General features: G+C 38.9%; 1 protein-coding gene across 1 annotated transcript in view; it reads left to right on the top strand.

The window, feature by feature from the left end:
• Positions 1-14100, top strand: part of LOC136982395 (RNA polymerase II-associated protein 1-like) — a 42058-nt gene that overhangs the window by 26266 nt on the left and 1692 nt on the right. The window contains exon 5 of the mRNA XM_067278888.1: positions 7788-7905. Coding sequence (XP_067134989.1) covers positions 7788-7905 — 118 coding nt within the window. The remainder of the gene's footprint in view (positions 1-7787; positions 7906-14100) is intronic.

Raw genomic sequence — 14100 nt, 5'->3', positions numbered from 1 at the left:
ATATTAATGAACTTAATTTCATTGATAACATTAAGAAAATGACATATAGAATTATAGAGTATAGAAATTAGATTAATTTTTATTAATAACAATATATTAATATATAATAATGATAATAATACATATTAATATAATGTATATATATAAAAATGAATGTATGTCTGTGTGTGTGTGTGTGTGTGTGTGTGTGTGTTTGTCCTTCATGCATTACCATACCATTTATCCGATTGCCATGAAACTTTGGGAAGTTGTTTAATACACTCCCACAAAGGTTTCTGGCATATGTGAAGACCACCATTTCCCCCCCTTCAAAAATATATTTATATATGGATTAAGGCTTTTATGTCCAACAGATGGCGCTAACTTCCGACGACCTAAGTTTGCTTCTCTGTGAGGCATTGTTTTTCTGTGAGAACGGACTAAACCAGATCATTTTCTATCTATCTATATAAATAAAATATAACGTTCGTTTGTTCCTACCGATTCCTTTGAAATTTTGACACTACGTTGCATTCGAATACGCACGTGTTTTTATATAATACACATGTCGAAATTCCCCCACTGGGGGGAGAGGGACAGGATTAACGCTTACTGTGAAGAACTCGGCTTCTATTTATACTATTTTGCATGCGTTTTTTGCGTTTTTAATTGCGTTTTAATAGGTTACGTCAACAGAATATATACTAAAAAGAGATTTTTCGATATTTCCTTGCGGGGGAGAGGGACAGGATTAAGGCTTACTGTGAAGAACTCAACTTTTATTATACTATTTTAGACGTGTGTTTGATTGCGTTTTAATAGGGTACGTCAACAGAATATACACTAAAAAGGTATTTTTCGATATTCCCTTGCGAAGGAGAGGGACAGAATTAAGGCTTACTGTGAAGAACTCGGCTTTTATTATACTATTTTACATGCGGTTTTTTGCGTTTTTAATTGCGTTTTAATAAGTGACGTCAACAGAATATACACTAAAAAAGGGATTTTTCGATATTCCCCAGCGGGGAAAGGGACAGAATTAAGGCTTACCGTGAAGAACTCGGCTTCTATTTATACTATTTTACATGCGGTTTTTTGCGTTTTTAATTGCGTTTTAATAGGTGACGTCAACAGAATATACACTAAAAAAGGGATTTTTCGATATTCCCCAGCAGGGAAAGGGACAGAATTAAGGCTTACCGTGAAGAACTCGGCTTCTATTTATACTATTTTACATGCGGTTTTTTGCGTTTTTAATTGCGTTTTAATAGGTGACGTCAACAGAATATACACTAAAAAAGAGATTTTTCGATATTTCCTTGCGGGGGAGAGGGACAGGATTAAGGCTTACTGTGAAGAACTCGGCTTTTATTATACTATTTTAGACGTGTGTTTGATTGCGTTTTAATAGGGTACGTCAACAGAATATACACTAAAAAGGGATTTTTCGATATTCCCTTGCGAGGGAGAGGGACAGGATTAAGGCTTACTGTGAAGAACTCGGCTTTTATTATACTATTTTAGACGCGCGTTTGATTGCGTTTTAATAGGGTACGTCAAGAGAATGTACACTAAGAAGGGATTTTTTGAAATTTCCCTCACGGGGGAAGTGTTATCTATATATATAAAAACGAATATGTCTGTCTGTCTGTCTGTCTGTCTGTCTGTCCTTCATGCATTACTACACCATTTATCCGATTGCCATGAAACTTTGGGAAGTTGTTTAATACACTCCCACAAAGGTTTCTGGCATATGTGAAGACCAACATTTCCCCCCCTTCCAAAAATATCTTTATATATGTATTTGTGAACTGTTATTTGTAATAATTTTTGTTTAATCACTTTATTTTTGCTAATTATGTATTCACTTGACCTTTGTTAAAACCTTAACTGTATCTTAAACAACAATCGAAGTTGTATGAGGGAATTTGCCTATTTTACCGATCTTGGTACTCCCGCTTCCAAATTTTAATATCAACTTAAAATGGTTTAAAGAGACAAATTAGAGTAGAAACGGTTTATTATCCAACTATCAGAAAACTGACAACATGCAAGGGAAAACAGAAAGGAGCAATTAAGTAATTAAATTAATTTGTAAAGGATTAAAAATATAAAAGTGGAAACATCGTACCCCCCTTCCACGGCACCGAGTGTCACTTCTACAATGTTTACACATTAAACGAAGAACTTAGTCAAAGCAATCAATGAATAATGATGAGAGCTGTCACAAAACAAAGATGAGTCACATCAACAAGATTATGACTCTATAAAAGTTAGATGTCATTATCAAACAACAAAATAAAACAATCATCTCAGCTACGATGACGAAACCGCCAATAAATCATCACCCGATGACGACACTACCATATAAATCATCGTCTGATGACAAACTTTCTCATGCTAGAAGTGTTTAAAAAGGGAGCTCCAACCCGATCAAAGAGTCAGATAGAAAGTCAGAGACAAGACTCAAGAGGTCTCAGGGTCAGAAAGAAAAAGTCAGACAAGAGAGTAGACCAGAAGCAGTAGTGAAAAGTAGTGAGAAGCAGTGAGAGAGAGACATTTAATAGTAAGTTGAATCGATTTAAAAAATTGAATAATTCTTTGAATAAATTCGAAATTGAATAATTTTTTCGAATACTGATTTTTCCCATTTTTCTCAGCGAATTTGCAAGCATCGCCGACAGTTATGCCCCCCAAACGTCAATCAATTGGTCGATCTACATCTCAAGCACGAAAGAAAAAGGCATTACGAGCTTCAGAAACAGACGAGGAACAGAAAGCAAGATTACAAGCCGTTCGAGTACACACTGCTCAAGCCCGTTCTTCTCAAACGAACGAGCAACGAGAATGGAGATTGAAAACCAATCGAGTACACACTGCTCAAGCCCGTTCTTCTCAAACGAACGAGCAACGAGAATGGAGATTGAAAACCAATCGAGTACACACTGCTCAAGCCCGTTCTTCTCAAACGAACGATCAACGAGAATGGAGATTGAAAACCAATCGAGTACACACTGCTCAAGCCCGTTCTTCTCAAACGAACGAGCAACGAGAATCGAGATTGGAAACCAATCGAATACACACTGCTCAAGCCCGTTCTTCTCAAACGAACGAGCAACGAGAATGGAGATTGAAAACCAATCGAGTACACACTGCTCAAGCCCGTTCTTCTCAAACGAACAAGCAACGAGAATCGAGATTGGAAACCGATCGAGTACGCACTGCTCAAGCCCGCTCGAAGGAAACAATTGACCAACGGGGAGCAAGACTAGGAATGAATCGAGAACGCAATGTTCAATCCAGATGGACACTCCACGCTGATTTGAATCTTGCTGCGTTTAATTACGATGCTGATTATGATTACAGTCTTCATCGAAGTGTCGTTATTGAAAAAATGGACAAATTATGCAAATTTTGCCATGCTTTGAAATTCAAAAATGAAACTCCAGGAATGTGCTGCGCAGGTGGAAAAGTGAAATTGCCAGAATTGCATTTACCACCCGAACCATTATCAACGTTGGTATCAGGTGACACAAGCCAGTCGAAACATTTCTTGGCAAACATACGCAAGTACAATTCATGTTTCCAAATGACATCGTTTGGTGCAACAGAAATCATACGTGACAATTACATGCCAACGTTCAAAGTGCAAGGGCAAATTTATCATCGTACTGGATCACTTCTACCACTGCCGGATGCAGATCACAAATTTCTCCAAATTTATTTCATGGGAGCCACTGATGAACAAGTTGATCAACGTTGTCGATTCAATACCGGCACTAATCGAGAAATTGTTGCTGCATTACAAAATTTATTCGATGAACATAACGAATTAGTTCGACTGTTCAGGACGGCCCTCGAGCGAATGCCAGCTGATGATTATGTAGTTGTCATTAGAGCTGACAAAACACCAGCCGGCCAACACGAAAGACAATACAATGCACCAACAATTAATGAAGTGGCGATCGTCATAGTTGGCGAAGAATTTAACTCACGTGATATAGTTCTTCATCGCAGAGATGGTAATGTTCAGCGAGTCTCCGAAACTCATCGCTCATACGATGCATTGCAATATCCAATTTTATTCTGGCAAGGAGAAGATGGATATCATTTCAATATCAAAATGAGAAATCCACAAACAGATAGGGAGACCAATAAGAAAGTCAGTGCCATGAATTACTATTCTTATCGATTGATGATTCGTGAGAACACAGACAATCACATTTTGAAATGTCGGAAATTATTCCATCAATATGTTGTCGATATGTATGCAAAAATCGAGACTGAACGACTTCTTTTCATTCGACTGAATCAAACCAAGCTGCGCTCTGAAGAATATGTTCATTTACGCGATGCAATTGCTACTGATGGCAATCTCAACGAACTGGGAAAAATGGTCATACTGCCAGCTACATTCACAGGAAGCCCACGGCACATGCATGAATACGCACAAGATGCAATGACTTATGTTCGCGCATACGGCCGTCCAGATTTATTCGTAACATTCACATGCAACCCTACGTGGGAAGAAATTAAAGATCTTCTGTTGCCTGGACAATCGTCTTCGGATCGCCATGACATCATTGCACGTGTGTTCAAACAAAAGTTGAAATCTATGACGGATTTCATTGTCAAACATCATGTTTTTGGAGAGACACGCTGTTGGATGTATTCCATTGAATGGCAGAAAAGAGGATTACCTCATGCACACATTTTGATTTGGCTGATCGACAAAATTACACCAGACAAAATTGATGAAGTCATCTCAGCAGAAATACCAGATGTCAACATTGATCCAGGCTTATTCGAAGTCGTTACCAACAACATGATTCATGGTCCATGCGGCGCGATCAACAACAATTCTCCGTGCATGAAGGATGGAAAATGCACGAAACGCTATCCACGAGACTTACACGCCGAAACTATCACTGGAAATGATGGATATCCACAATATCGTCGACGATCAACTGAAGATGGTGGCAAATTCATCACTCTAAAAGTACGCAACAATGACATTGAAGTCGATAATCGTTGGGTTGTGCCGTATTCACCATTACTCTCAAAGACTTTCAAAGCACACATCAATGTCGAGTATTGTAATTCAGTGAAATCGATCAAATATATTTGCAAATATGTCAACAAAGGAAGTGATATGGCAGTTTTTGGAGTGGGAAATGCATCTGCACCAATCAATGAAATCGATCAATATGAATTGGGACGCTACATTAGTAGCAATGAAGCAGTTTGGCGTATTTTCTCCTTTCCAATTCATGAACGTCATCCAACAGTTGTTCATTTGGCAGTACATCTTGAAAATGGACAGCGTGTGTATTTTACAACGGAAAATGTACATGCAAGAGCATTATCGCCACCGAAAACAATGTTAACTGCGTTCTTCTCATTGTGCACGGATGATTTGTTCGCAAAAACGCTACTTTACTCAGAAGTGCCAAAATACTACACATGGAATGCATCAGCGAAAAAGTTTCAACGTCGTAAACAGGGCAAACCAGTTGAAGGACATACGAATTTATATTCGTCCGACGCGTTAGGCCGTCTGTATACAGTTCATCCAAACAATCAAGAATGTTTTTACTTGCGATTACTGTTAGTTAACGTACGTGGACCGAAATCCTTCCAAGAACTGAGAACAGTAAATGGTGAAGTATGTGCGACCTATCGAGAGGCTTGCCAAGAATTAAATCTTCTTGAAAACGATGCACATTGGGACACAACACTCGCTGATGCATCGAACACTGCTCAACCACAGCAAATACGCACGTTATTTGCGATAATATTGACAACGTGTTTCCCATCCAATCCGAAAGATCTTTGGGAAAAATACAAAGATTGCATGAGTGAAGACATCCTACATCGTTTGCGAGCAACGAATCAGAATCCGGACATGCAATTTACACCACATGTGTATAATGAGGCGTTGGTTTCGATCGAGGATAAATGTTTGGCAATCGCTAACAAGGGATTGGGGCAGTTGGGAATGTGTGCACCGAATCGATCTGTAAATGACGCTTATGATCGTGATTTGCAACGTGAAACACACTTCGATGTCGATGATTTGGGTACATTTGTTGAAACGAATCTCCCAAAGTTGGTTTCAGAACAACGTGTTGTATATGACACAATAATGCAAGCAATTACATATCAAAGGGGCGGATTGTACTTCATAGATGCGCCCGGAGGTACAGGTAAAACTTTTCTCATTTCACTAATTTTGGCAACCGTTCGATCACAGAATAAAATTGCACTGGCAATTGCATCATCTGGAATTGCGGCAACACTATTGGATGGTGGTCGAACAGCGCATTCAGCACTGAAATTGCCATTGAATTTGCAAACCACTGAGACGCCAACATGCAATATCACCAAAAATTCCGGAATGGGCAAAGTTCTCCAAATATGTAAACTTATCATATGGGACGAATGCACAATGGCTCACAAAAAAGCATTGGAAGCGCTTGATCGTACACTGAAAGATTTGAGGGGAAATGACCAGCCCTTCGGGGGAGCACTCATTTTATTGTCTGGTGATTTTCGACAAACTCTGCCAGTTATACCACGTTCAACACCCGCCGATGAACTTAATGCATGCCTCAAATCATCTGTTCTATGGCGACATGTAAAGAAATTGACTTTGAAAACCAATATGCGTGTTGAACTACAAAATGATGTATCCGCCGAACGTTTCGCAAAACAATTGCTGGATATTGGGAATGGGAAGATGGCAATAGACAGAACTACACAATGTATCACATTGCCAACAAACTTTTGTAAGATGACATCAACCAAAGACAAATTGATTCAAAAGGTTTTCCCAAATATCGCACGGAATTACAAAAATCATCAGTGGCTCAGTGCACGTGCTATATTAGCAGCTAAGAACAACGATGTCAATGACATCAACTTCAGCATTCAAAACAGAATACCAGGCGAAGCGACAACGTATAACTCCATCGACACTGTTATGAATCAAGACGAAGTTGTCAATTACCCAACAGAATTCTTGAATTCACTAGATTTGCCAGGAATGCCACCGCATATTTTAACATTGAAAATTGGTGTGCCTATCATTCTTCTTCGAAACATCAATCCACCACAACTTTGCAACGGTACAAGACTTTCGGTGAAAAAGATGATGAACAATGTCATCGAAGCTACAATTTTAAATGGGAAATTCAAGGGGAAAGATGTACTGTTGCCACGTATTCCAATGATCCCAACAGATATGCCATTTGAATTTAAACGTTTGCAGTTTCCGGTGCGAATCGCTTTTGCAATGACCATCAACAAAGCACAGGGACAATCGTTGCAAGTGTGTGGGCTAGATTTGGAGAATCCGTGCTTCTCACATGGACAACTGTATGTGGCCAGCTCACGCGTCGGAAAACCTTCTGATTTATTCGTGTACGCACCAGACAGAAAAACAAAAAATATCGTGTATCCACAAGCACTCCAATAAATAAATAGAATTGAAACGACACTTTGAAATGTTTTCCCGATGAAAATTAATAATAATAATAATAAGTTTCAGTAAAAATAATAAAATGTAAATTGAATTTTATCATAATGAGTTTGCTTGAATTTCCTTTCTCCTGAAATCGCAGCAACGCGCGACGGGTAAGCTAGTATATAATAAAATAGAAATTTGTTATATTAAAATTATTGTACAATTTCATTTGTTGAATTTTTTAAAAATCAAAATTCTGAATGACTTTTTATTAATAAAGATTTAAATTTTACATAAATTTATTATATTTAAAATTACTATGTTTTCTTTTCAATTTTTAAAGCTTATCTGTGAAAGAAAAAAAAGGAAGAGTTTATTTGCTATGCAAATGGACAGAGATAAATCTTCGTCAGTGAAATCAAAAAACCAGAAATTAAAAAATATTTCTAATTTGTATGAAGGTAATATATATCTAATTTAATGCTATTCTTAAATGATTTGTTTGTTTATCTGAAATATTATTGATTTTTCATATCAAATAAATTGTTTTTAATTTTTAGGAAAGTTATGACTAATATATTAAATGTTTACATATATTTAAAATGATGATTTTCTCTAATAAAATGGAAGTTTTTAAAAACTTTTTCTACCCTGTGGGCACTAAGAGGACCTTTTTATCAAGCACATTATGGGTTTGGCCAGGCCTCCTAGTGGAATGGCCAAGTATTGTGAGACTAGGCCTAAAATATAGGCAAGATACATGCATACAAGAAAGACATTGGCTGTACACAAAGTGTTTAGCCAGCAGAAAAGAGTAGGGAAAGGGGTGGGGAAGGAGGAGGGAGAGGAGATAGACAGTAGAGAAAGGTAGGATCCCTCTTAACAGCATACATGGCTACAGTACCCTCTGTTTGTTGTTGGTGTGCAGTTTTTATGCTGCAAGGCCGTAGTCCCCAAAGGATCTAAAAGAAAACCTGAGTGTGGCGAACACCAATAATTGAATGCCTCCACGAATAGCTAAGTGTAGAAGTTAGTGCCAAGTGACTGTTAGTAGGAAGACTTATATCTACTTAATACTAATAAAACTGAATGTGATTGCAAATTTTAATACTACTTAATAGCTAGACAGACAGCGTGAAAAGGACACAAACACAATGACAAACTAGACAAGATGAATGGACTGACAGAGACAAACGGGCAAGACCCCATTTTTTTATTTTTATTACTTTTTTATTTTATTTTTAAACATTAACTTACTCACTAATTAAACTAACCTACCATAACACAGGACAAACCTAACCAGAGGACTAAAGCTAACAAACCCTAATCTAATTTAACCTAACCTATCATATCCTAATTGGAAATCAAGCTGAGTCCCTAATCTAACTTACAATTAGGACTAACCGAATTTAGACAGAAAAAGAATTAAAATACAAAGTTAAAAGGCAGCTAAATGCTGATGATTGAAACAAAGCAAGGAAAAGCTAATTGCCATCCATGCCCCTGGAATGAGTGCTCTCAAGAGCCCCACTAAGGGATATAAATGTGAGTAGATGATGGAACATTGTACGTGTGTGAGTCAGTTGGTGCAGATTGCAAGGCCAGTTGTACCCTTCAAGAGTAGCAGCTCTCATTAAACTATCCCTAATGTGATTGTACCTATTGCAGTGAAAAACTAAGTGAAGTGGTGTTTGGTCCTCCTGGATACCACAATCGCATTGTGGATTGTCCCCAAGGTTAAATCTATACAAGTATTACTTAAAGTTGCTGTGTCTTGTAAGTAGCTGAGTGAGGGTGTAACTAGGGTAAAAGTAACAAAGAATCGCAGTAGTGTCAACCTTGGGGATGAAAGTGTAGGTGAGCCTACCAATGGTGTCATGGTCCCAGCTGTCTTGCCAGAGAATGAAGATTTGCTTTATGACGTTATTGTTGATGTACAAAGTAGGAATGTAACTGAAAGGAATGTGACTGAAGACTTTGCAGCTTGTTTGGCAAGACTGTCAGCGGTCTCGTAACTGAGAACCCCCGCATGACCCAGGACCCATTGGAAATCTATTCTAATGTTGTTGTCTAAGTGTCTGAGAATGTGGTGTATGAGATGGATGAGTTTTAAGCAGCTATCAGACTTTGCAATCCTGTGTAAAGCTACCCTACTGTCAGAATAAATGCAATAGTGTAAATAGTGTCTTTTGTCTTTCCTATGCCTAACGTGAATTAAGCTCATATAAATAGCTAAAGTTTCTATCTGTGTTATTGAGCAGTGTGAATCTAGATGGAAGCATGCGTTGTGAAGCTCGCGGCCTATGTCCGAGTAAACTACAAAAGCGGCATCCACATCATCGCCCATCTTGGAACCGTCAGCGTAAATCTTAAACATGGAATGATTACCTGGATCTTCAAAGTAAACGTCAGGGGCAAGCTAATGGGAGGGGTGGTAATCTTAAGTCAAAAGGGTATTTTTGTCGATGCTGAATTTTTTGATATCATCAAGGTCAAACTGGAGGGAATCTTACCTACTCTAATCATTTTGTCGACATCCGAGTTGCTATAATTTCACCAGGGTAAGATGAAATTTTCCTGCCAAATAATGCATTTAATTTCTAAGTCAATAGGGGTCAATCCTGACATTACCAAAAGGGCACTAGTGGATGCGGTCTTATAAGCCTTACAAATGTGGAGAGCTGCAATCCTTTGAACAAATAACAGTTTTTTGCAGTTATGGACTTTGGTGGCCACGTGGCCCCAGATCTGAGCGGCATAGAGGAGTGCTGGCTGAATTGCACCCCTGTAAATAAGCTTAGTAGCATTAGGGCCAAGGCCCCCATGTGTTCCTAGCAAATACTAATGAGGGCATTGGCCGTCTTTTTAGCTTTGTGATGTATTTGATATGTGGTATGAAGTTAAGTCACTCGTCAAGAATAATGCCTAAATATTTAATTTCCGTTGTTTGCTTTATTCTGTGAGCACCTATTCAAAGGGTAAGCTTCCTGATGAGTGGCATGTTCCTACCAACTATCATGCTTTTGCATTTATCTGTGTTAATGGGTTGCCTATGTTTAATACTTCACTGGTGAATGTTATTGAGAATGTTGTTACATATGTCCTGTTAGCATTCACTGTTCCTGTGTGAAGCTAGGATAATTGTGTCATCTGCATAGCCCTATATGCAGCAGCCAGGAAGCAGGGTGTCATTTAAATGCAGAATAGAGTTATAGGCTAAGTTCCAGAGACCAGGACCAGATCTGGATCCCTGAGAACAGCCTCGAGTTATGGTATGACTGTTATTTTGTGTTGTATAAACACCTGCACTCCTGTTGCTAAGATAGGATTGAAAAAGTTTGTAAAGATTTTGAGGGCAGTGATGAGCATGTAATATGCGCAGGATAGAAGGCCACCAGGGGTGATTGAAGGCACTTCTAAAGTCAATAGTGATAATTGCAATATGCTGATTTTTTTGTTTAGCCTGGTGGATGTAGTTAACGACCTGATGGATGGCATCTACTGTACCTTTGTTTTTAGAGAAACCGAAGTGATTCTGATGCAGGGCTCTATGCTTGCGTAGATTTCTTGTGATCCTATTAATCATTAGTCCGTCTAACACTTTTCCCAAAGTTGGGAGAAGGCAGGTCTGCCTGTATTTTTTGTAAGTGTTATCACTGGTTGGTTTGGGAATCAATTTAACACTAGCCTCTTTCCACTGAGTAGGAAAAAGGCAAGTGTTCAAGTAGATATTGAAGAGAATAACAAATGCTATAGGATTGGCCTCAAATGTCTGTTTTATTATCCTAGTGGTTATGCTGTCAGGACCTGAGGCTTTGTAATCTGTGAGTGAACAGATGGCATTCGAAACCTCAATATAGGTGAAGTTGTGGTCATTGTCTGTATTAGGTGGAGTGAGTGTAGAACTCCAGATGATCACTTCTGTATTGTCATCCTGCTGTGGGTCATCCAAAGGGTAAAGGCTGGTGAGGATGTTTATGATAGTTTCTTCCGTGTTGTTGGTGTAGTGACCATTGGGGAACTGGCTAGTGGAGGGGGTTTGAAGCTGGTGTTTTTCCTTACAAGCTAAGTAGTACGGTTCAGACCAGGGGTTGCAACTGCAAGTGTTGGTACAGAAATCCTTCCAAGTGTTAGTCCTTGTTTTATTTATAAGGGTTTTGTAAGCATTGTGTTTGTGCCTGTACTGGTCTCTAAGTGTGACTTTAATGTTCAGGTCTTGTTCATTCCTAAATTGCCTTCTTAATCTCCTAATTACTTTTCTCTTGTTTTCTATCTCAGTGGTCCATCAAGGAACCTTTTTGTGTTTACAATGTTTGACCTCAGAGGCAATAACGTAAGAGTTAGTGATCTTGTTTGTAAGCCTAGTGACAAGATTGTTTAATGTGTCCTGAGTGTAGTGATTGTGGTGAGGGGTCCCAGCCCAAATATTATTGAAGGTGTTGCGGAATAATTGCCAGTTAGTGCAAATATACTGAAAACTATGATTATTAGTGTTACTAGTAGTGTTCAGTTGGGTGAAGATATACCTATGGTCACTGACAGAATCTATGTCAGTGGCGTAACAGTGGTCGACTCTAGGGGTGATGTGATTATTTCTAATGTTAGGTTGATCCAACTTTCTCCTGTGGTACAGGAGTACGTTGGAAGGGTGCTGGTGTTCAAGTGAGTAAGGTTGTGTTGGGCCATGGTTTCATTAACTACGTTACCCCTAGGGTCATCTTTTGGACTATGCCAGGTTGCAGACTTGGCATGAAAGTCTTCTCCTATTAGGATAGGTTTATCTTTGTATGAGTTCAGGAGGTGATGAATGTGTTCAATGGCCGTCTCAATGATTGTGGTGTCTAGAATGTAGATGGAACATATGAAAAGGTGAGCATTATTGTCTGTAACACAGACAGTGGTAATGTGTTCTGTGGTGTGTTGGGAGACAAGGTAGGCAGTAATGTTTTTGTTTCTGATGATAATACCAGCCTTGATGTGCTGGCCAGGTTCCTGAGCTGGATAGACTTTCCAGTCATTGAATCTGACTATCATGTTGTTAATAGCGTAGGGTTGTTGGATCATGATGATGTCTGTATTGTGTACATTGGAAGTGTGAATTAGGGGGGAACAGGCAGCTTTGCATTTCTGTGCATTAATCTGTATGAGTTTATAGCTGCCTGTGTTTGTATTGTGTACGGGTGTATTATTCATAGCTGACCCTACTGGCAGCTTGTGTTTTTATGCATTTGGTTATGGGGCACTGTTGAGAGAATGCGTTATGTGCGGTCTTATGTTTGCTCCCTTTTGGTAGAGTGTTATTGGCCTTCTCACAATTAACGCAGCATGGTTCTTGACTGTGGACACGGCAAACCTTATAGCTGTGGTTGCCCATGTTGTGACTAGTGTTGTTTTTCTGTACATTTACTAGCTAGATGGCCATAACCACAGCATTTGTAGCAGCATGTGAGAGGAATGTAGTCATCTACAGCTATTGTTGCCCATTGCACACTAACATACTGTTGTTGAATTAACGTGTTCCTGATACTAGGAGTGACCTGAAGGACAATGTATAATCTAGAGGTGTCTGTTGTATTGGGGTTTATTTTGGTTAGAACACAGCAAGTGTCTTGAAATTCCTGGAGTGTGTGAGTAGTATTTATTGCAGTGTTCTGGATGTAGAGTTCCTCTATGAAAGTGCTGGTGACAGCGTCGCCTGGGACATTTAACAGAATAACCTTAAGTTGTTTGGCTGCTGAGTATCTGATTTCTAACCTATCCGTTAATGTTTTACTGAGTTTATGGCAGCCACCATTTTGTTGCTGTCACCTTTTGTGTTTAACTGAATGCAAACTCTGTTGTTGCTAATTTTCCTGAGAGCTTTAACTGAGATTCCTAACTGACTAGGTTTTATGTTCATAGTGAGTGTTTGTCTTATTTCGTCCTGAGTGATATTAATGTTGTCTTTTGGAAAAATGAGAACCGCATGTGTGCCAGCACCGGACTGTGTATGTTTTTGGACTGTTTTCTGGATAATTTTGGTGTTTGTTGTGTTAGCCCTTGCAGCAATACCAGCATAGGAGGAGGTCGGTAAACTATTGGAATAGTGTTTTTTGCAGTGTCCAATATTTTGTTGACTTTGCTATCAATGAGAGAACCAACTTTCTCAGAAATCTCCTGTTGAATGGGACAGACACTATCAGCTAAGGATTTTGAAACTGCTTTGCTAATTAAACTATTCAACATATCAACATTGTTGTTGGGACGATGAACCAGTGCTTGGATAGTCTTGTCTGCTACCAAGAAAAGATCATTTGCAGCTTCAGAAATTTTTGTTCTGTTCTCTTTCCAAACAGCAGAGCTGCATTCTTCTGGACAGTTTCCCAAAATAATGTCCAAAAGCTCTCTAAGCTTTTTATGGACCAATGAGATGTCCGAGCATGGGCTCCTGGCCCCAGTGTTTTCAGAACTAGATGGACATGCCATCTAGAAAGACCCTAAAACTACTTAACTATCTTAAAACTAACAACTTATAACTTAAACCAAGGTAAAGAACAGGAGAGCTGAAAACCAAAATACTGCAAAGCAGTATATCTGAAAAACTCGAAAATGCGGTGGCCTAGAAAGACGAAACTAACAGGGGGAACAAAGCACCTGCTAAAAGAACAAATTACAGA

The sequence above is a fragment of the Centruroides vittatus genome, unplaced genomic scaffold, assembly GCF_030686945.1.
Source record: "Centruroides vittatus isolate TY-2023 unplaced genomic scaffold, ASM3068694v2 contig_824, whole genome shotgun sequence".
Taxonomy (NCBI): domain Eukaryota; kingdom Metazoa; phylum Arthropoda; class Arachnida; order Scorpiones; family Buthidae; genus Centruroides; species Centruroides vittatus.
This window is presented reverse-complemented; position numbering and strand designations above follow the sequence as displayed.